This window comes from Triturus cristatus, chromosome 1_2 (genome assembly GCF_964204655.1).
Source record: "Triturus cristatus chromosome 1_2, aTriCri1.1, whole genome shotgun sequence".
In the NCBI taxonomy this organism is placed as follows: Eukaryota; Metazoa; Chordata; class Amphibia; order Caudata; family Salamandridae; genus Triturus; species Triturus cristatus.
The window spans coordinates 471,568,023-471,590,375 of NC_140580.1; the positions used below are offsets into that span (position 1 = coordinate 471,568,023).

The following is a 22,353-nucleotide window of genomic DNA, read 5'->3' on the forward strand; positions in this document are numbered from 1 at the left end:
GTCACAAAAGCCTGTGCTTTATATTCCATCTCTAGACTGAAGATTAAATTAATGCAGATTCTTACCAACACTTCTCAAAACTTTCAGTCTCCATATTGTCTGTTCATGGTTGTTAGACCTGGCATCCTTGTGTGGTTCCCCTGATTTTTTGTCTTCTGACCTCCTGTTTTGCTGACTTAATTGTTGCCACTTTAGGATTCTGGGCACTTTACCACTGATAACCAGTGCTAAAGTACATATGCTCTGTACTCTAAACATGGTAACATTGGCTTATCCACAATTAGCATATTTAAATTACTCATAAGTCCCTAGTACAGTGCACTATATGTGCCCAGGGTCTGTAAATTAAATGCTACCAGTGGGCCTGCAGCACTGGCTGTGCCACCCCTTCAGTAGCCTTTAAACATGTCTCAGGCCTGCCACTTGCAGAGCCTGTGTGTGCAGTTTAAACTGCCATTTCAACCAGGCAAGTTAGCCCACTTGCCAGGCCCAAACCCTTCTTTTTATTACGTAGGTAGGCCCTAGGCAGCCCTATGGGCAGGATGCATTGTATTTAAAATATAGGAGATGCACTTTTGAGTTTTACATGTCCTGGTAGTAAAAAACTGCTAAATTCATTTTTCACCACTGCAAGGTATATCTCTTCCATAGCTTAACATTGGGATTGCCTTAACACACTTTAAAGTCTAATTTCTAATTGGGAAAAGACAGAGATTTGGAGTTTGGTGTCTCTGGACACACAATTTAAAATCACAACATATTGGCACAGGGACATAAAGGAGTGTTCACTAGCAGAAGAAAGTTGAATAAAATTACACAGATGTGATGACAAATTAGCAGAGGATCTAACGGACTGATGTCCTCCTAAATCCTGCTTCGGATGTGCCTTCTTCAGGAAGTGAAGGTGCTGATGATAGAGGGGAGGAATTTATGGATGAGGTGTCTAAGATGGGACATGATGAAGGGGAGGGGGGTTCAAGCCTAGAGGGGTGAGGTTGGATGTCCTATTGAGGAGCCTGCTGTGTCTGGTGCTTTTAACAATGTCATATGTAAAACTGTACATGATATCTGTCTCTATCGCTCACACTGTACATTCCACTACTTTCTGCCTGGTTCTTTGTACTGTGTTCTAATACGGAAAAATAAAGTTCTTAAAAAAAAACAGAACTTATGGTGAAGTCAGATTTTAAATTGTAAGACTGAAAATGGAATTGTTTCGAAAGTTGGCATTTTCTTACTTTAACCATTCAGTGCCTCTGCCGGTCTCCGAGTACACGTCTGGGTTGGGTGACAGCTGGGCTTTGTGCATTCCCTCTAGACACTAACTCAGAGGGAGTTGGGGTGTGACATGTGCATCCTGATCACCCATCACCAGGCTGATGGGCCTCCCTGAGGTAGATTAGGAGGGAGGAGTGGACACTTGCACCTGAATAGGGTTGTGCCTGTCCCCACACAATGAGCTACATACCCCTCTGTAGTGAGCCAGGGCACGAGATGCAGGCACCTTGCGATCTTCAATGGCCTCTTTGACATCTCCCCCACTTCAACGGCACATCTGGATATAAGTACTGGACCCCTTACACCACCAGAACTTTGCTGGACCAAGTACATTATGCCTGGAAGAAGAGCTGCTGTGCTGTGGAAGGGCCTGACACTTTGCTAACTGCATTGCTGTGTTAGCCTGCTGCCTTCTGCTTCTTGCCTGGGAGAGAGAACGACTGGGCCTGTTCTCTACATCCAGGGCTTTTTTACTTTTAACCATGTTGCACAACAGCTGTGCTGCTGTGCAACATGTAGAGCTATTTGTCTTTGTCAAGGTTTTATTACCATGCTGTGCAGCACCGTTGAAAGTAAAAGAAAATAAGTGCTATGACATGGCCAGCATTGACAGCGTCATTGCGGTTTTTTAAAACATTCAGCCAAGATGCAGAGCAGCTGTTCTGCTGTTCAACATAGCTAAAAAAATATTGAAAAACCCAACCGATATTACATAAGCGAGACATATTGACTTTGCCAATACTTGTTTCTTCTTTCCTTTGGCGCCTACATAGTGCACAAACGGCTATTCATATGGCAAGCAATGGCCCTTTCTGCTGCATATAACTCCTCCATTAGAGAACGTATAGGAAATGGGCAACAAAAGATTTAGGGGAACAAAGGGAAGGGGTGATTACATGTCTACTTACATCGCATATTGGCTATTGTTACTTTTAATTCCTACTTGTCATTGCTGTTCCCACCATCGCTTATCTCAGACTTCTTTTCCACCTTTTTCTTCCCCTTTTCATGCTTATCTAATTCTCTTATATATTTAAACGCATTTACATGCAATTGTTTAATAAAAATCTCGAAATTATACCTACTGAGTATCTCTAAACCATCAAATATTCAGGAATTAAGAACACTGCTGCAGGATGTGTGCATTGATCTTCAAGCACGAGAGGACTGTAAAAAGCAAGCTTGGTACAGAATACCCTGGATCACTAGAAGAAAATTCTCGGCCGCAATTTCCTGATTAACTCAATTATTTCAGGAATAGATCCTGTAACATGTAAGGATTCTAGACCAAGCATCAGCTAAAATAAAACTGACATTGTAAAACCTCAGGCCTGATTCAGAGTTTGGAGAATGCGTATTACAACGCAAATGTGACAGATGCTCCATCCGCCTTATTACAAGTGCCATAGGATATAATGCACTTCTAATAAGGTATTTGTCACGCTTGTGACAAAGCAACCTGTCCACCAAACTTTAAATCACGCCCTTCTTGATTTTAGGCTTGTGTAAAAGTTGCAATACCTAGCTAAAAACCCACAAAAAATATAAAGAAAATACCCAATAGAAGACTTCTTTAAAAAAAAATGCATCTTAGATCCTTGGTCTGAATTAGTGTAAATAGAAGTCCTGTACAGTCTTCGGGGGGATGTGGAAAATAAACATCATCCTTTTAGGTCTAATGAGGTCACGAACAACTACCTCCCAAAAAACACTTTCCCAGGTCAATGTTAAGAATAAGATTCAATCCTTCCTTATTCAAAGAAGGCAGCATGAACATCTAATATTCCAAACATAAGTCAGGTAGCAAAACTTTGGGGTTCTATAGGGCCCTGCACTGTCTCCACCCTTATCTAATATGGGTGTGCTCTCACAAGCCCACGCATCTATGAAGCAGAGCAAGATACCTGTCCTCCAACACCGCTTTTTTTATTTACTAGTCTAAAAATAAGAGGTGCTATCAGCCAACAATGTATTGGCATGTTCGATTAGGGTATGTACAGACGCAAATGTGAAAAAGCTGGGCTTCTGGATGAAGACTTAGTTCTAGTTTATTAATAGGGATATACAACAAGAAAATCAAACTTTTCCCCAACAATATAAACATTGAAGGGATTATTTCCATTTGTTATCATCCTGTATTGGGTTTCTTCCATTGTGTCAATGGTTTCCATTAGCATCTCCCAAATTATATTGTATTCCCGCTGTGGATATTGCCACACCCAAACTTACCAACATGTGGGGTCTCACTACTTCTAGGATGCTGGAATGCCAGAAATTACATGCTGGCCCCTGGGAAATGGGAATAACAGCAGTTTTTTTCAAGCAAATTCTTGCATACTTTTCCCTCACAGTGAGGCCTAGTTTCACCCTCACCTTTTGTGTGTTTGTAGGTGTGTGTCCTACAGTACAGACAATTCCTGATTCAGGCGATAACCCCTGTTACTGGCTAAATCAGAAATTAAAGCCACTTGCAATTAAAGGCTAACAGTGATGAAGCTTGAAATTGAGTTTGCAGCAAATATGTTTTCTAAGTTAAAATCATACATTTTGAGTGCTTTCGCTGTGCTAAACAAATAGCTCACACACTTCTGAAAAGTCCATTATACGCTTTATCTGAAGAGACCATTTTTATGACTACTGTCTTCACCGGTCACATAAGAGTACACCAAACACACAAAAGGAGAAGGGAGGAATACTTGCAAAACGTCTAGCCATTGGCAACCGCTGGGGTAGCATTCCAACCCATTTTTATTTTGCCCACGATGCCACCTTAGTTTGAACCACGCTACAACTGACTGAAGAACTCCAAGCAGGGTGAAACCGGTCTTGGGTAACTTGAGTTCTGGTTCAGGGAGGGCCGGGCCGGGCCTGTTAGTTCAGCCTGTACTATTCCTATTGTAACAGGCTCAACACTGATTTGCATACGGCTGGGTCTAATCTGAGGTGGCATAGTGGGCAAAATAACAATGGACTGGGATGGTACCCAAGTAATTACCAGTGTCTGAGATTATTCAAGCATTTCACCCATCACTTTTTTTGTATACTTCACATAAAAGTATACAGCAGTAAATTCAAAGTCTAATATTTCTCAAAACTACAAACATTGCTGAATGACTTATTACACCGGGTCTGGTGGGGCGTGCATTTGTTGTTTCTATTTTGTGGTCTTTGACTTTCTGAAATGGTTGCTGCCTGGTAGCTGATTGGTGCTTTTCAAAGATGTACAGGTTCTATCACACCAGTTAAAGCTCAAAGCAATAAATAATAAAGAAAGGGTGGCATATTTATGAATCATTTATGCAAAGCTGTGCTGGGTTGCATGAAAGTGAGAGAGCAGGGATGCACTATTTTTATAAAGATATGGTGCATTTTGCTTTCTCCTTGCGCTGGTGCACAGTGTGAATCCTAGCGCCAACGCAGACACCCTTGCGCTATAGTGCAATGGTGTCTGCGTTATGGAGTGGATTGTTTTTGAGCACGAAGGGATACCTTCCGGAACATAAATAATCCTTAGAAGCATTTTCTTCTTTCTATGCGTTATACGGAATGCAGCACGCATAGAAAGAGGAAGTAATGAGGAGAAATACAAATATTTCTCCTGGTTACGCCCCACTGGGGAAGGCGTCGCGTTTTGACGCATTCCAAGGGTTACTAGTTTTAGTGAGTCTGGCAATGCACCAAAATACATGCGTGGATCCATGGGAATGCCAATGCTTCACCCATAGAAGGCATCCCTGACGGAGTGTAACACAACGCAGCGCCAGATGCTTCATTGCGTTACACTTACTTTACCAAGCCGTGCAAGGCGACACAGTCAGCCTTTGTGTGGTAGTAAATGCCAACTGACAGTTTGCATTGTGGCTGCACCAAAAAAGAGGCACAAATACGACGCACAATGTTAGTATATCTGGGCCATTGTGTTTAATTAGTAAAAGGACTCAGCATGATTGCCTCATGCCCTTTCCATTTAGACTTCCCTAAATACGTCGCCCCTTAAGAAGTCGAGGTTTTGCACAGTACAGAACAGAGTTTAACTTGTACCAAAGCATCTGACATGCGTCACAAGCACGAGACGCTGGTTTGTTTGACTAACACCAATGGCGTCCTGCCTCCAACCCGCAGCCATATAGGGAGTGGAAAGAAATGGAGGAGCCAAGGTTTTTGCGATCACAAACAACTAATGGGGCCTTGTTCAATATTCATAGCCGCGCGGTAGCCTTCCAAACCACACTCCAGATAAGAGCAGAGCTTTACCCTAGATGGACACGCTGTAGTGGTTCCACACTTCTCCTCTGCACACCCCTCACACACACACAAAGGAGGACATTGAGGCGCGCGGCCCACTCACCGGCTAAAAATATGTTCAGAAGGGAATTTTTATGTGAACTTACTGCCTAATGGCCGCGTACACCCGAGCACGGAACAGAACAAAATTAATCACTTGAATCAAAGTAGTGTGTGCTAACATGAAATCAAGCCCGGGGCTTTTTTTTCTAACCGAATTAATCACGTTTGACCAACTGTTGACTTTTCTTGCACTTTAAACGAACATGCGTTGGTCTGAGGCCTCTGCCATTGTGCAGCCAAAAGATGCTGTTTTGTGTCAAATATGATATCTCAGGCAAACTGCCTCCCGGTATCTGGAGTGATTTCATGTAAATGTGCCACAGAATGCTGACAAACAATGAGGAAACAACAATTCGATTATATGCATATGCACGCACACACACACACACAATGCAGAGCATCACAGGGCATATATTACTAATACAATACAGAGCCTCTCAAAATAAATAACTATTGTTAGACTCCTGTTAGACCCCATTTGAGGGACCACTGGCAGGGTCTTTAGAATCAGAACCATGGTGCTTGAGGTCGGACCTATTAATGCTTTTCAAACTGGGGCAAGTACACACTTTCCACACTTGGATCTCAGGGTAGCGAACAGTCAAAGGCTTTTCCAGTGAGGTAACGTGGGAGGCAGACTCCAAACTCAACAGTCAACCAACAGACTCCATGTCATACTGTCCAGCCAATGGTTGTCTTTGAAAAAAAGAGAAGTACTTTATAATATCAGAGCAAAACCAAAAACTACACACAGTGTTAGGGTTAAGTTACAGAGTTCTACAACACTACAGTCAGTAACCAATTCTTATAGTTCAATGGTGGCAGTTCCTGCCCCACTATAGTAGCCTTTCACCCTGACTACAGCCCCCACTCTACTACAGTGATCTATCAATGCAGGAAAACGTATGGCGAGAATTGGCTCAGATGTGATTTTCACTATTTGGCTTATGAGGGGAACCGCTAAATGCAATAAACACTCCTTCTGGGGGTTCCACGCACCAGGAACATGGCTAGGTCTTCTTCTCTTGGACAGTTTCTACTCCTACAGAGCCAGGCAATCTCCTTCCCTTTCTGAGCAGAAAGGAAGTGTTCTGGGCACTAGACAGACCCACAGTTTCTACAGCAAGTTATGAACGTGCCAGGTGATGTTCCCTCACCTCTGGGTGACTCGCTGCCAGGCAAACGCTCACTCTGCTGAAGAGTACACTCTTCACTGGCCAAGAACTTGGAACTGGAACAAAGTGAGATGGTTTGGGTTCCACCTTTATACACATTTTCTAGAGAGGGTATGTTGATCCACTGTCTAAAGTCCTAGGACAGTTTTGCACTGGTTCCCTTTCAAATGTCATTTTTGGATGTAGTGCAGACACAGCCTTTGTGCAAGGTGATGGCTTTTACAGCAGAAATTGATGTTGCTGGCTCCTTGCAGAAGTATGAAAAACATGAGTTCAATGGGGCGTGAAGATTCTGCCCCTGGCTGTCATCAGCCTTCATGAAGTAGCAATCGGGGAAAAACTAAAGGGCAGGACCGGCCTAGGGTCTTCCTCACCCTTAACAACAGAATCGGATGACTCATTTCCTCTTCCCAACCTTTCACCGAATGGCAGTGCTCGAGAAGGACTAATTAGCACACTCTGCTAAAAGGCCTTAACCCCTTCAGGGCCACGCCCTTTCCCCCTCCTGTGCCGGGCGTTGCACTAGTGGGTGGGGTTCATGACGAGATAGTCTCGTCATGGGCACAGCGCAACCGTGCTCCATGACGAGACTATCTCGTCATGGGCACTGAAGAGGTTAAGGAATGTCTCCTTCAAGCTGCGCTCCCCCAAAAACACAATAAAGGTCTGCTTTGTAATTTCAACCCATAAAAATATTGGCACGCTGCCTTAACTGCTTCATGTCATCAACCCAGGACATCAATCCCAGTCTCATGTCAATAAAGAGGGCATGCTTGGTGTGTCCCTCCATGCCAAAGAACAGGTTCTGGGTTTGGAGTCACCATGGATATGCCTAGTGTGTGTGTGTGTGTGTGTGTGTGTGTGTCAGCTGGACCAACAAAACTCAGGATACCAGTTTCACATGATGTTGGATTACAGGGGAGACATGTATGTTTAGCATGCAGTGGACATCTCTTTCCAACACCTCACATTAAAAATTAAATACACTAATTCCATACCTCCTCAACACTTTCTCGTTTGACTCCTGAATTCAAATATATAATGCAGTACTTAGCCACACATTACTAATATTTACCCTTACAGAACTGAGCCTTGCTATACAAATAATACCTACATAATAGAGATATTTTAATATTGTCCGCTTTACATCATTTGATCCTGGACAAATCACTTAATCTCTCTTGTGCCTGAAAATAAATCCATGTGTCTTTGCATATGTAACTTGCATAATGTAACTGATGCTTATGTAAAGCGCTCCGATACTTTCGGGTCGAGATAGCGCTATATAAAAAACAGGAAAACCTAGCTGAAAAGAATACGGCAGCTCTAGATCCGCTGCCAAATGACCATGGTCGGCATCAAAAACTCACGCTGCAGTCTGGAGGCGGAGAACTCGCCTCAGGCCCCTCGACCCTGACGGCCCCCACCAAAAACGCAACATGGGTGGCACAAGGCAGGCAGTGAGACCTTAGCTGGCCCAATGGAAAGTGCTTTGACCACGGATTCAAGCTCCCTCTAACTCAGCAAAGAATATGCAGAATACGAATATACAGCCCGTTATTGAGACAGAGAACTTACTACAAGTGTCAGTAGAAATAGTGGAAACACTAGAGGCAAAAAGGTAGCAGGAGAGGCAGAGAAAGCAGTGGAGTCCCCAAGTGTGTCTGTGACTGGCCCAGCCTGCCTCTCGGCGTACCTTTAGAGTTTCTACTCACTGGGGCCATGGGCAGCAGCCAGGAGACAGAGGGCGTTGCTACACTAAGATCATGATAGGCAGCTAAGCTGTCCTACAGCACAACCACCAAACACCACAAGACTGCCAGATTTGAACAAGTGGCCTAAAATGGCTATGCTGCTGGGGCAAAGGGTGTGCACAAACAGCAGGATGACATTTGTCTGAATCTCCAAAAATCCTTGCCCCTGGAGCTGCACCCGGGGAAGCAATCCCGGCACATGATTCTGTTCTGCCTTTCTTGGAAAGAGACATTATTTGTAGTGCTCACGATTACAACAAGCATTGGCATAGCCAATAGGTCTCGCCTTTGGGACCTTATAAGTATTTAGTTATGCAGCACAATATCATTGGTACAACAGCATCAACTGTTGCATGGCTAAACACGTATAAGGTCCCAAAGGCGAGACCTATTGGCAATGCCAATGCTTGTTCATCCTTAAAGCCCTGTTCGTCGTGAGGTGGTAAAATTGCTCCAAATACCCTGTTTTCCATTGGTCTATGGAATGGCATGACTTCGTATGAAGAATGTAACTAACTCTCTGTGCTCGGATAATCTGATCATTGAGTTTTAGGGCTGATAAGCTAAAAAACAAACGACGACTGCCATAGTTTTAAAATCACACAAGGTTTGTTTAGAGACTTCCTCATGATAAAGCAAATCAACGAAAATATTGGGAACATGCCCATGTCAACGTAACGTGAAACCATGTAGACTGATTCTAAGATGAGGGATATAGTTTAGAGCTCGCTGGAATCCTAAAAGAATGGCGTGATTTCTGCTCTTTGCAAAGTATGGCTAACATTTGGCAAGTGTACAAACATAGTATAGTGCTTTGGAAGTAGAGTAATGAATGCAAACACAGTAGTACTTAAATGTTGTTTTAAGTACAAGGCTGGTGCAACCCCTAGATCGGCAGAAATGCTCAAGGAAAATAACTGTTCAAAACAATTTTTATTTTGAAAACACCAATGTCCTGTGCCTTGAATACAGCAGCGCGGTATTTGTGGAAAGTAACTTACAGCTGAGACAGAAGTTTAAGCGGGCATGCGTCCTGAGCAAAAGATAGAGCGCCCAAAATACATCCTTTATTTCAAGCACCGTCAGGTTTATAAAGGGCGGAGCTTCCGGATGACAACACTAGAGTGAAAAGATCCCTGCTGAAGCTTGGGAAAAGAGACCGCCATTAGAGAATGGTAGTGGTGCGCGCGTGCGATGGCAAAAGTTGTCCGACCTGGGTCTGGCCTTCCAAGAACATTGCGGATTTTGGTTCTCTGGTGGCTGGCATCCTCGTAGGGTGAGTCCAGTGTAAAAACCTGCAGGCTTCGCTGTGGGAAACTACTCAGGTCCTCTACAGCTAAGTGAGGCGAGGGAACCAAGAGATGGGCGATTGGAAAACCTGGCAGTTTTTAGCACATTACTTTAGTAAGCATCCAAATCCCAGGGGATGATTCTAAATTCAAGGCGTGTGATCAGGGAGAATCGTGACAGTGAGAAGGAAAGGGCGCGTGCATGGGGGAAGGAGGGGCTAGGGTGTGAGAGGGAACAGCGAGGCAGTAGTAGAGGGAAGATGTCGGGGAGGGTGGATTGTTGGGAGGACAGATGGTCGTAAGAGAGTGGAGATAAAAGTAGAGAACTGAGGATTAGATGAGCGAGAAGAGAGAGGGAGAGTGATGGCAGAGAAACGAGGACGAGAGAGAAAAGAAACAAGCGTGCGCGCCGAGCGAGTGATGTGCACGTGACGGCAAAAGTAGGCTGGCGAGTGGTGCGCGGGTGCCTGCTACAAAGCATAAGAATAACGAAAGAATGACGAGGGAGTCGAAGAAGGGAGGGTGTAGGGGTGAGGATTAAAGAAAATGCTTAAAGACATCGCGCGGCCTTGAGCAAAAGTAAACAAAGCTGGTGGCTCGAAAGAATGACGAGGGAGTGTTGTGGCCCCCATCTCAGCAAAGAGAGAAAAGAAACAAGCGTGCGCGCCGAGCAAGCAGTGCGCTTGCGACGGCAAAAGCAGACTGGCGACTGGTGCGCGGGTGCCTGCTACAAAAGCATAAGAATAACAAAAGAATGACGAGGGAGTCGGAGAAGGGAGGGTGTAGGGGAGAGGATTAAAAAAAAATGCTTAAAGACATCACGCGGCCTTGAGCAAAAGTAAACAAAGCTGGCGGCTCGAAAGAATGACGAGGGAGTGTTGCGGCGTCCATCTCAGCAAATAAACCATTGGTTGAGCACGTCATCGCACAGCAATGATTGCGGAGAGGCAGAGCGAGTTTTCAAAGTGCTTCTGAAGGCTGGCGGTTTGCGCGTGCACGCTCGCGTGAACGCAAGCGCTAGGCCAGCCAGCAGCACTTTGAAAACTCAACAAACAAAATGTCTCTCCGAGCAGCGCATGCGTGCTGACTCAGCGAGACCTAAAAAGGGGTGTACATTGAGGCTAATTATTATTTTTCTTTTAAAGGAATCAAACAGATGTACTGGAAAGCCCTGGCAACACCACCAGTTATAAAAATCATGAAATTATCCTTTTAGTGAGTTAACGAAATAGTAAAAGCTATAAAGAGTTATTGTCCAGTAAAGACAAATCTGTGATCTCCAGAGTGGACTGTCCATCAGCCCATAATGCTTGCATTACTTTGCCCATTGTGATGAAAGCTAATTAGCCATCTTGTGCAGACATAGAACCACCCTGGGTAAAGAAACACATTATTGAGCTTTAATATGAACAGTTCTAGCATCATAATACACAATCACTGTGCTGGAAATATAGTATTGGTTCTGGTACACCACCATAAGTGTTGGGTACATCCCTGCCTATAAGATACCATTTTTCTTCAGGGTCAGAAGCTCCTCACTCTGACCTATGGAGTTTTGGATAGAAGGAAGCTGCATAGATCAGGGATGTTTATCGCTTCCATGTCCATTTGTTTTATACCAAATGGCCAGGGGAGACATACTGCGGCATAATTTGTTGGTACAAGGCCCAGAATATACTATTTAAGCCCATGTTTTTCAATTTTTCTTGTATGGGAGAATGCACTACCCGTACCTCCCTTTCAGTTCAAGCTCGCTCGCATTTACATCTCGAACTCACCTTTCCGCCTCACTACTTTTAGAATCCACCAGCCGCCACTACTTCTTAGTACAGTCAAATATTTCCTAAGGACTCAATCCTCAGTGTTTGTTTCGAGGTCCATGCTAACAGCAGACTTAATTTACTTGCTAACTTGCTTTTTCAATATGGAGCTAACCAATGTGACATATGCAATGCACAAAGAACTATGCTCATCAGAAAAACACAATCTCATTTTTCAGTCTTCATGCTTAATCTTTTCGTGGTGAAAAATTGAAAGATGACTAAACTTACAGTAAAGTTTTCCTGTGACTTGTAGTTCTCATCTAGATATACTCGGGCTCTGTTGAACTCCTTCATTGCATCACTTGATAGTAGTTCTCTAAAAGACAAAGCAAGAACACCAAATGACTTAAGCTGCAGACATTTTCACGTACACCAGCCACTTAGCAAGGGCTCAGCAACTCTGACTAAAGAAAGGCTATTTCTGTGTTTCTTTATGTGCAGACCTCCCAACTCACTGTGCCACAGTGTGCCTCATGATATGGGTTCCCGTCACACAGCCACCCGGTGAAGAGCCAATATAATATGGTGGAGAGAGGGGAGCTGGAAACCGCAGCATTTTATGGGTTTCCAGCTTGTATGGAGGCTCTGAGGAGCAGGAGTCTATTAAGGGCCTAATTGTGAGTTGGCCCTTATTTTCTGACCCTGCGCAAACTCCTGTTTGAGCAGGTGTCGGAATTTTGAGTTGAGTGTTATTTAACGCATCCGATAATTATCAGCTATCAATTATCAATTGTCAAACCTGCCGAAATTTAACAGGGGAAAAGCATACAGTGTTTACCATTACATGTGGATTTCGGTGCATTAAAAACCAAAATCCCCATGTTATACCACAGAAATTCGTAAAAGGTTGTATCATTTCACTTGAAAAATAATGTACCCCATGGTATCGTTATTTATAGGGTGCGTTAAATAGCACCTATACTCGTAATCCATCCCTAAGTGTTTTGAAACATCGGAGGACATTGCCGGCAGTCCCAGCAAAGTTTTTTGTTGTTTTTTGAGAGGTGGTGGCAGCAATATGAGGGAGCAGGAGTGTGTCTCAATCACTGATGAAGCTCCACCCCCTCCTCAAATGGTGACAATATTTTTTGAAGTTGGAAGGTCCGTATTTAGGACGTTTCAGAATTAAAATGTTGACATACAATAAATAATTTTAGCATAAATCATTACTGTGATAAATTTGTCAACCAGTTTAGATGCTAAATGACAACTTCTCAAAGACTGAAGATGCCTCCACTTGGGTCTCCTCTGACTGTTGGGAAATTGTCTTAAGCTGCTGAATCCCCTCCTGCCTCCTCCGAGTCACCACAGACCCGAGGAGAACCGGAGATAAGGAGGTGGTGCGACATCAATTTCAGCCATAGACCCTTCTCTCCCTTGGCTCTCCTCAGACCTGAGGAATGGAGAAGAAGATTCTTCTGCTGAAACACTACCTCCAGACACCTTCCCCTGCCTCACCTGGGTCCACAGAAACCCAGGAGATCAGGATAAATATTGTCATTCTCCTCAGCAGCTCTGTCGCTAGGATAGAACTGCTGCCAAGCGAAGGCTGCTCCTGCAGTCTTCAAGATTAGAAGCACGCACTACTCACAGACGCAGGGACAGAGAGAGAGAGAGAAAGCGCTGAGAGAACTGCAGAAGCAGTGTAAGCACAATGTTTTCAAAGCGGAGCAAGATATCCTTAGAGGTGGGGAGAGTAACACAATGTCAATTAGGTTTTACTTTTAATTCTTGGGTCTGGTGAATCAGCAGAAGGAGGAGGGTGGTAGGTCACACTAAAAGTGATACAAGTGAGTATCAAATGCTAAGAGTGGTGAGAGAGACGTAGGGGACTGAGGTTTCTTTTGTAAATGTACATATACGTAGTAGGGAGGTAGTGAGTAACTCATGAGAGTGACGGTAGCAAGTCAAGGATGTTTCTTTTTTAGAGATGGGGACACAGACAGGTGTCTGTATTATACATATGGTTGCAGAAAACAGCGCTTCGCCTTCAAATCTCTGCATGTGGATGAAAGCATCTCATTTGGGTTGTGGAAGAATGGGAGGAAGTGTTAGAAGATATTAAATTGTACTTACGTTAGTGTGAACAATGGCCTGTTTTCCATCGCAGGCCTCTCTATAACAAAGATCTTATAGAGCTTTGGTGGAAAACATGCCTCTTGCTGATGCTTACCCTGGATCAATTCTATAGTTGAATAAAATAAGTATACATTCAGTCGCCCAAAACAAATGCATTTGAAGGCAAATTGCGTGTGCCCAATTTGTGCTTTGATATTTCCAAATTCGTTTGGGATTATTCTTGTGATGTGTTTTCACTTTACTACTGTTTGTGTGCTGCATAAAAACTTTACACGTTGCCTCTGCTAAGCCTGATGGCTTTTATGCCAAGCTACCAGAGCATTAAGCGTAGGTTAATTTAGTGACTTTGGTGGCTCACCTTGACAAGGATTGTGTTTATTACTTGATTCATGCTTACAACACTCTCAACGCCCATCTTGTTTTCAGATTTAAAAAATGTGTGAAGACAGACTGTAGTTTTCAGATATAAAATATTCCCTCATGCATTCTGTTAGAGGCAGAAGGCTACACCTAAACACCTCATACAAAGAAGTTAAGACAAACATGCTCATTTGAGTGCTCCAAGTTCTGACTGACAAAGTCTATAGTCAATTGCTGAAGACTCTTGAGCCAAGGACTCCAGTTGCTGAAGGAGGATGTGCCAATGCACATTAGAGAAGCACAATTACACGTTGAACCTAAAACCCTAAAATATGTGGTTTAAAGAGAGACCAAAGTGTCAGCTGAGTAGATTACTGCATGTCGCAGAGAACATCAATGTCCACTCCTGGGAACTTATTTAACACCCACATGCATTCTGGAAGATGTTTTTGTTACAACTTTCAAAAAGTGGCATTATATAAAGTGTAACTCAAATTCTGACTTTACTATTAAAGACTATTTTAAGGTACAATATATTTCAGTGGAAACAGCATATCTCTATCTGCTCCCAATTTGAAGTTAGTACTTATTAAGTGTAATAAGGTAACCCAGTGCTAGTATAAGGGAGTGATAGGCTTACAGCAATGAGAAAATAATGTTAGAGTTTTTCCCTGTCAGGACATAAAAACGTAAACACGCATGTCCCACTTTTTAAATGCCATGCACCCTGCCTTAGGATGGTTAGTGCCTACCTTAGGGGTGAGTTATACAATTAGAAAAAAAAGGCTTAAGCCTGGCAAAAGGTTTATTTTTACTAGGTTGAAAAGACAGTTTAAAACTCCACTACAGGGTACAGTGGCAGAACTGAGACATGGTATAAAGGGCTACTTTAGTGGGTGACACAATGAGTGCTACTGCCCACTAGTAGCATTTAATTTATAGGCCCTGGGTACATGGAGAACCATTTTCTGGAGACTTACAAGTAAATTAAATACGCCAATTAGGTGTAGGCAAATGTTAACTGTTTTTAAAAGAGACAGCGCATGTGCTTTAGCACTGGTTAGAAGGGGTTAAGTGTACAGAGTCCTAACGCCAACAAGAACAAGTTCAGCCAAATGGTGGGAGGAAAGGCAAAATGTTGAGGTAATACCACACCAAGGATGTCAGGTCTAACCTAATCCATGTACTGTATACACATAGCAATCTTTTTATGATCGTTTTGAACTTAGCGATCCTTTTGTAACTGTTTTGGACTGCAGCAGGTGTTTTTGCTTGCTTATTTATGTCAGTATCTGGGCATGAGTGTCAAAATTGTAGTCTTCATTTGTTTTCCACTGCATCCATCTTCTTTGCTTTAATTGTGTGCTCAGCAACACATGTCATGGTTCCTCTATAGCAAAAACAACGAAGTGATGAATGGAATGATCAAATCGATTGCTCAGGGCTACATCCCAGTCCATTTTTTTCACCCACTATGCAACCATAAACAGACACCAGACACATGTAGAACAGTCATGGCACTTCTCCAATAGTAACAGCCCGGCCAGATGTGCAAGAGCTAGTTTCCTCCAGGCTGAACACTTGCCACGCTAGACTGGTTTTGGCTTAATTAGGCCTCATCAGTATGGCATAGTTGGAATACTGTGGCACAGTGATCATGGGGCCACACATTTGGGAATATGCAGGGCCATTGGAATTACGCGGTTTTGCGGGTTTTTTTTAGTATAATTATAGATTTGCCGAATTTGCAACACAGTCCATCATCTGCAGCATAGTCAGCAGGTTTTAACCCAAAAATTATTTCTAGCTCAAACAGTTCAAAAGTTACTAAAAACACAGTGACACGTTACCTCACAGTGGAAGGCCCTTTGCAAAGGTTGACTAAGCACCATTCGGTTGCTCATTCCTATATTTGGATGTTAAAATGGTACTAATGAAGTGCAATATTTGCACAGACAGTGTTAACAAGTGTAAAAATGGTAAAATAATGAAGTAGTACCATCATAAAATGTGCCATACTACGCGGCATAGTTTGCATTTTCTTGCAGCATAATTAACTGAACCCTGCTGCATAATCTGGCCCTCCTCTGCTGCATAATTCCAGTGGCCCTGGGCATATCCACCACACTTACGGCATCATCTGTAACAAAGAGCAAAATGATAAATGGAATGCCTGAATTATTCTTGGCCACTAGCGAGTGCTCAGAGCCACATTCCAGTCCATCTTTTTTTTGCTCACTACACCGCTTTAGACAGACATCAGTTTATGCAAATAAGTCTTGATCCTAATCCAGAAGGAGCGGACGAGCCTGAATTGCCCCACATGTCTTCTCCTGACAGGAACATAAGCGACCCTAAACTTGTTTTCACATACTTAAGTTCCCCAAAATGGCAGTACTGCACCATTTGCCGGGTTAGGTCTTTAGGCATTCATAGTTGCATCAGTGTGGTCTGCTGGAGGTCAGAAGCCAGGTGCATAACAAAGAGCATGAGAGTTCTGGGGTATGCAGCTCGCAGTCACAGGTTTATTGACCAGCCCAAGTCACAAAAGTATGCCACAATGGTTGTCTTGCGGAGACTGCTTACACCGCATTATGTGCAGAAGGTCATTGTTACCATCTAGGTCAATGTGGCCTGTAGGAGACCAGGACACACCGTGCTGGACTGAGAGTAAGACAGCCCAGGAATTAGGGCCGGACTGGCCGTAGCGGGCACCAGGCTTTTTCCCAGTGGGATGGAAGGGTGGGAGCCGGTTTGGGACTGGTGGGGGGCTTTTTTGGTACGGGGTCCGGTTTTGCAGCCGTCCTGCAATATCAGCCCCCTATACCAAAAGCAGCATTAGTGTTTCCCACCAGCATCCCCCGCCCCCCTCTCTCGCAGCAGGTCCGACTTAATTGCCAGGGATGATGTGCGTTACCAGTCCGGCCCTGCCAGGAATGCACTGGAGGCATAGAGATCCCCTTACAAGTAAGCGAGAATCAGTAACTCTGATGAGTGGTCCAACAGGGAAGTGAAGGTTAAGGCCTTTGCTGACAGGGTGGGCTTGCGGGCTGCCCACCACGCTTAATATGACCCCATGATTCTTTCTTCAAGGGGAATATACTTATTTGCCAATAGGTACAATAGAAGTTCCTTTTTTCTATAAAATGTTAATTCTTTCAGTGTCTATTCATTTTTTAGCATTTTTTATTTCCTATATGTGTGAATTTAACAAAATAACTACTTCCCATCTTCCATGGTAGCGGGGAATTCTCTTATCTAAATTCCCTTCGGATTACCATGGGAGGAGGTGAAACCCAGCATTTATGAGAGCTCCCCATTGATAGAAGAAGAAAGCCGCCTGAATCATCAAAATAAAAGAAAATGTGCAGATCGTTAATTACAGAAGAAGTATGAAAAGAGAATCCTAGCAAGCAAAGGAAGAATTGGAGAAGGAGAAGCAGACTACAATATTCCTATACAATTCAGTAATTGCAAATTTAGCAATGGGATTGCAAATAGAAACATTTTATTTTAGATCTGACAAGAGAAACGACGAAGAACGGTGTTTATGTTCTAAAATAAACATTTGGAAATGTCCCAGATTGAGCAACACACCGCCCTTGCCAAAGGTTGGCGCGCGGCCCGTTTTATTCGAATTTGGCAGAGAAAGAGGCATTTGGATTTGTATACAGAAGCACAGCTCGTCTTTTTCCGCGAGCTGCAGCCCCAGATCCAAAAAGGCAGATTCTATCTTTATATTTGGCTCAGATAGGGACTTCATTGACTGCACAGGGATATTTGCATTTTATCCGGTAGGGGTGGGAGGTGTTAGAAAACAAGGCTGTGACAGACAAAAAAAACATCATGCACTGGTAGAAGGCCTACCTGCAGACCCTACTCGTGCCCGCCACTCGTATGTACCAAACTTTATCAGAAAAATATATGATCATTTACCATTCCTGTGCAAGATATCAATATGAACATCATTATATTTTGTTATATGGATTTTGAAATAACCCAGATACAAGCAAATACTCACTTGACCAGCTTGTCCACATAAGCCATTGACGCTTCATAGTTTTTCCCTCCGACTTCTTGACAATGTAGTGCTAGGAACTGTGGCTTGTGTATATGCACGCTCTGGAAAAAAAGACAATATTACGTCAGCAGCTGATAACACAAGACAATGTTTAGATTCCTCCTGTGAGAATGGCTGTTTTATGATTTATTGCTGAGAAAGGACTTTGTCAGGTAGGAAAAAGTTACTAGTTATCTATAGAAACTATCCTAGGTGAGAATCCAGCCTTCAGCTTGTGGCAGGGGGCAGCACTCACAGGAAGATATCAGCAGGTACATATCTCTGCTGCTTTTTACTGCAGGCTGCCAGCCCCAAGAACCAGACATATCTGTAACAGGGCATGAAGAGCATGCCATCCATGACAAAGGGCCTTCTGAAGAAGAGCAATGCCCCAAAACAACAGGCACTTGAAAGCTGGTCTGCATAGCAGAATAACTCAAAGACTAGGGTTAAAAGGGCCTGAGACAATTCAGAATGTACCTGCTCTTATACAATACCATTCAGAGCCCTTTGGGTGTCTGCTATACTGTGTCTCTTTTGTCTAAGTGGCAAGCGGTCGAAGTAGGACCCCAGGACAGAGAATCATGTTGCTCATAATGTCCATGTCTGTGAGAACTTTCAAAAGGCCATTCCTAACAAAAGTGGTCCCTCCTCACACTTCCTATGGTTACTTTGTTTTATAAACAGTTATTCAAGGGAATAGTAAAAAAAAAAAAAACAAGCATTGGCATAGCCAATAGGTCTCGCCTTTGGGACCTTTTAAGTGTTTTGTCACATCTGCTGCTTAATCGGTCACACACAATTTTAGCAGAGGCAGCAAGAGTGCTTGGTGAGTGAGATGTGTTAGAAGCAGCTGCTTTAGAGCCGAGCGTGCTGCAGTCATAAGCATCCCTGTGTGTGGGTGAGATCCAGAGTATGGTTATTTGCTCAAATCACAATGGTAAGCCTGTGCCTTAAAATGAAACTCCAAGCAAAATAAAATTACCCTTGAACTTAGTGGTGATCGAGTCTAACAATGTGCCAGATCTTAAGGTAACAAGCATTGGCATAGCCAATAGGTCTCGCCTTTGGACCTTATGAGTCTTTAGTTATGCAGCACATTATAAACAGGCTATGTGCCATGGGTTGGACAAAGAGTCAGGAAGAGCCCAAGACCAGGTCCCTCCACGTCAGGAGCAGCGATCAGAGTCAAGAATCTTGCCGCATCTCCCAGTGAGCCAGAACCTGAAACATCGGCCAGAATCAAATAACAATAACTAGACTTACAACTACTACTGTGCATCTTGTGATGCATAGCAAACTCATATGTATGGAACAATTAAGCAGAGTGACGCTTTCATGGAACTGTGACCAGTTCCTTGATGTAAGGGGGAGGGCAAAATAAAACAGAAGGTCTCAGAACTAAAGACGCACAATAACATTACACTACAACTAATATTAATACAGCTGCTGCTACTATTACCAATAATACGAACAAGTAACGCGTATCGTTATTGCTGTTATTGGTATTATTGTTACATGTGTAAATGATGGTCCCTAAAATGCTATTGATGCACTTTCTTCATGTTTTACAAGTATTAAAGCCTATAATGGAGAGACGGATGGTAGTGGGTGGATAGGAGAGGGAGTGTAGATTCCAGGGCTGGAGAGAGGATTGTCTGGCAGGTAGAGGCACCTAGTTGGGTAGAGCATCTGCCAGTGGGAGCTGTACGTCTCCTGTTTTGTAGGGATACATTGAATATTGAGCGGGCGTGTGAGGGGGAGTTTTCAAGTCAGGGGTTTCTTTTCAACAGGCGTTTTCCTCTCCCGTTCCGTGTCCGAATCATCTTTTGTTTCCCTGACAATTGTGAACAATTTTCTCTCGGCAGATGGGCGAGCCATTTATATAGAATTTTGCCTTTTTATCTGCTCCTGTTCATCGGCACAGAGATAGATGTTTGTGTGTTTGTTTACAGTGCTGCGTGAGCAGGTGGATGACTGGCATTAATATCACGCAGGAAGCTCAGAGTGACGTGAATGTGTCAAACAAACAACGTTAGGAAAAAAGCTGCTTTGTGAGAGCCGGCCGGGCGCGGAGCGGGCTGCGGGGCACCTCGGACTTTAAAGGGGATGTCATTCTCCTCCACACGTCCATGGAGTGCGGATCCCCAGGAAGTGCAGACTCCATTATCAATGGGGCCCTGCCCGCTTGGTTGCTTTACTTGAACACAAACTGGCTTGGGCAGTGTGAGGAGAGTTTCTAATTGGTGTCTAAAGGGAGCTTCTCACAGCCAAAGAGGGAGTAAAGGTAATGCGCTATAATTACTTTCCATGCTTCAAAAAACTCTCAACATTCAGTGCAGCCTTTAATAACTTTGTGTATAGCTCTACAAGTTTAATGATATAAATATTATAAAATATATTGTGAAAAATTGGTGGTAGCAGTAGACTTGGTTGATTCATCACGGACTAAACTTCATTTTCAAACATGTTCATTCAGTTTATTTTAAATTTGTTCTGCATGGCATGTGCTATGTGCCATCAAAAAACGTGCGCACATACAATATTTTGGATAAAAAACATCGGAATGGGTATTGCAAGGTATGAGTGTTTTATAATACAGAGAGCTCGGTAAGGAAGTCCATGCGACTTAAGGAGGGAGACGCGAGGTGGTGGGGGAAATGAAGACACGCTCAAAAGGTTGAGGGAATAGGAGATAAAGAAAGGAGATGCGAGCTGGGAAGACAAAGAAGGGACAGTTGGGGAGAAAAGCTGAGCGGGACATGGTGAGGTAATGGGTAAAAGGTGTGCAGGAACGGCACAGAAGAAGTCGAATTGACGATTTCAACTCCTCCAATAAATACTCCACTGGTCTGCCGCACGGAGCACATCTTACAGGGCAGCCATCTCTGTGGCAGCATGCTCACTCTGTGCACCGCCGTTTTCCAAGGCACATTTCCCCTCGTAGAAGATGAAGGGAAACTGACAGTGTGTTTAACAAGCGTGAGGGAGGGCGGCCCGGCCCCGCGGCCGTGAAAGAGCAGGCTAATGCACTAGTGCTTGTGCTGGCATCCGCCTTGCGGGAGCGAGCAGCAGCAGAGCGAGAGCCATATGGTTTCAATTACCACGCACGCCGCTGCTCGCTCCCGCAAGATGGATGCCAGCACAAGCACGAGTGTGCTTGAAAAGGAGCAGACCGATGGCTAAAGGCCCTCCTAGAGCAACGCATGCATGCTGCCGAGGCGAGACCTAAAAAGGGTAGCTTATAAGGGAATAAGGTAAGTGCAAGGTGCCTGGACCCTTTTCTTGTACTTTCTGCAGTAAACGGAAGGTGAAAGGAGTAAAGACGTCAGGGACAACGGGAGGGGGGGCAGGGGACAACCAGAGGGGGGCAAGAGTAAAGATGGCATGGACAATAGGAAGGGAGGCGGGAAGAAATTTAACACCACACGGAGGGGAGGGATTCGAAAGCAGATATTTAAAATAAGAAAACTATGAAAATGGGCGCCGTGCGAGGCAACGTGGCATACGAACATACCCATAAAAAAAACATGAAACCGGGCGCTGTGCGAGGCAGCGTCGTGCCAGAACAGACCCCCCCAAAAAAACATGAAACCGGGCGCCTGATGGAAGGTAAATGTTACCTTTTGTCAAAAAGCATAGCTGGGCACTGCTCTCCGTGTGTGGCCTATTTAGAGCACCTGCTCTGCTCCCCATGCGCCACTATAAAATGTTTCCACAATAGATAATTTATAGGCGGCACTGCGGTGACATGGTATTAATTCAGACTAAAGTACAGCGCCGGGGGAGACCTCCAAGAATTCCTCAAGCAGCTACAACAATCCTTGGCACACTGGACTTCCTGTTTACTTGCAAACTCACTTCGAACAGGAATCATAGCCTGGGAGGCAGCGCGGAGCCCCAACACAACCATAAAACAAGCAAAAGCGAAAGCATGGCGCGTTGTGTGTAATCTGACCCACGAGGAATGCAGCTTCCACCCTGCGCGCCGCTGCTTGCTCCAGAGAGCAAAACGCCGTGGGAGTCAACATTAAAAAAGAGATGGGACATGCACCTGCTTTAGCCATTTGCGTGCTTTCATTATTGAAAGACAAACGAAAAAGCCAATCCTATGTGTGGGAGGAGTCAGACCCACACAGAGTAAACACAAGAAGCCTCGCAGAGTAGTGCACGCGCGCTGGTTCAGGC

The 22,353-nt window shown here is 44.0% G+C and overlaps 1 protein-coding gene across 2 annotated transcripts in view; it reads right to left on the reverse strand.

Annotated features, from left to right (window-relative positions):
- Window positions 1-22,353, reverse strand: part of INPP5A (inositol polyphosphate-5-phosphatase A) — a 1,511,403-nt gene that overhangs the window by 917,478 nt on the left and 571,572 nt on the right. For both annotated transcript variants that reach the window (XM_085606194.1, XM_085606193.1), the window contains exons 3-4: window positions 18,127-18,227; window positions 11,895-11,982 (exon numbers count right to left, since the gene is read on the reverse strand). In XM_085606194.1, the coding sequence (XP_085462320.1) occupies window positions 11,895-11,982; window positions 18,127-18,227 (189 nt within the window). The remainder of the gene's footprint in view (window positions 1-11,894; window positions 11,983-18,126; window positions 18,228-22,353) is intronic.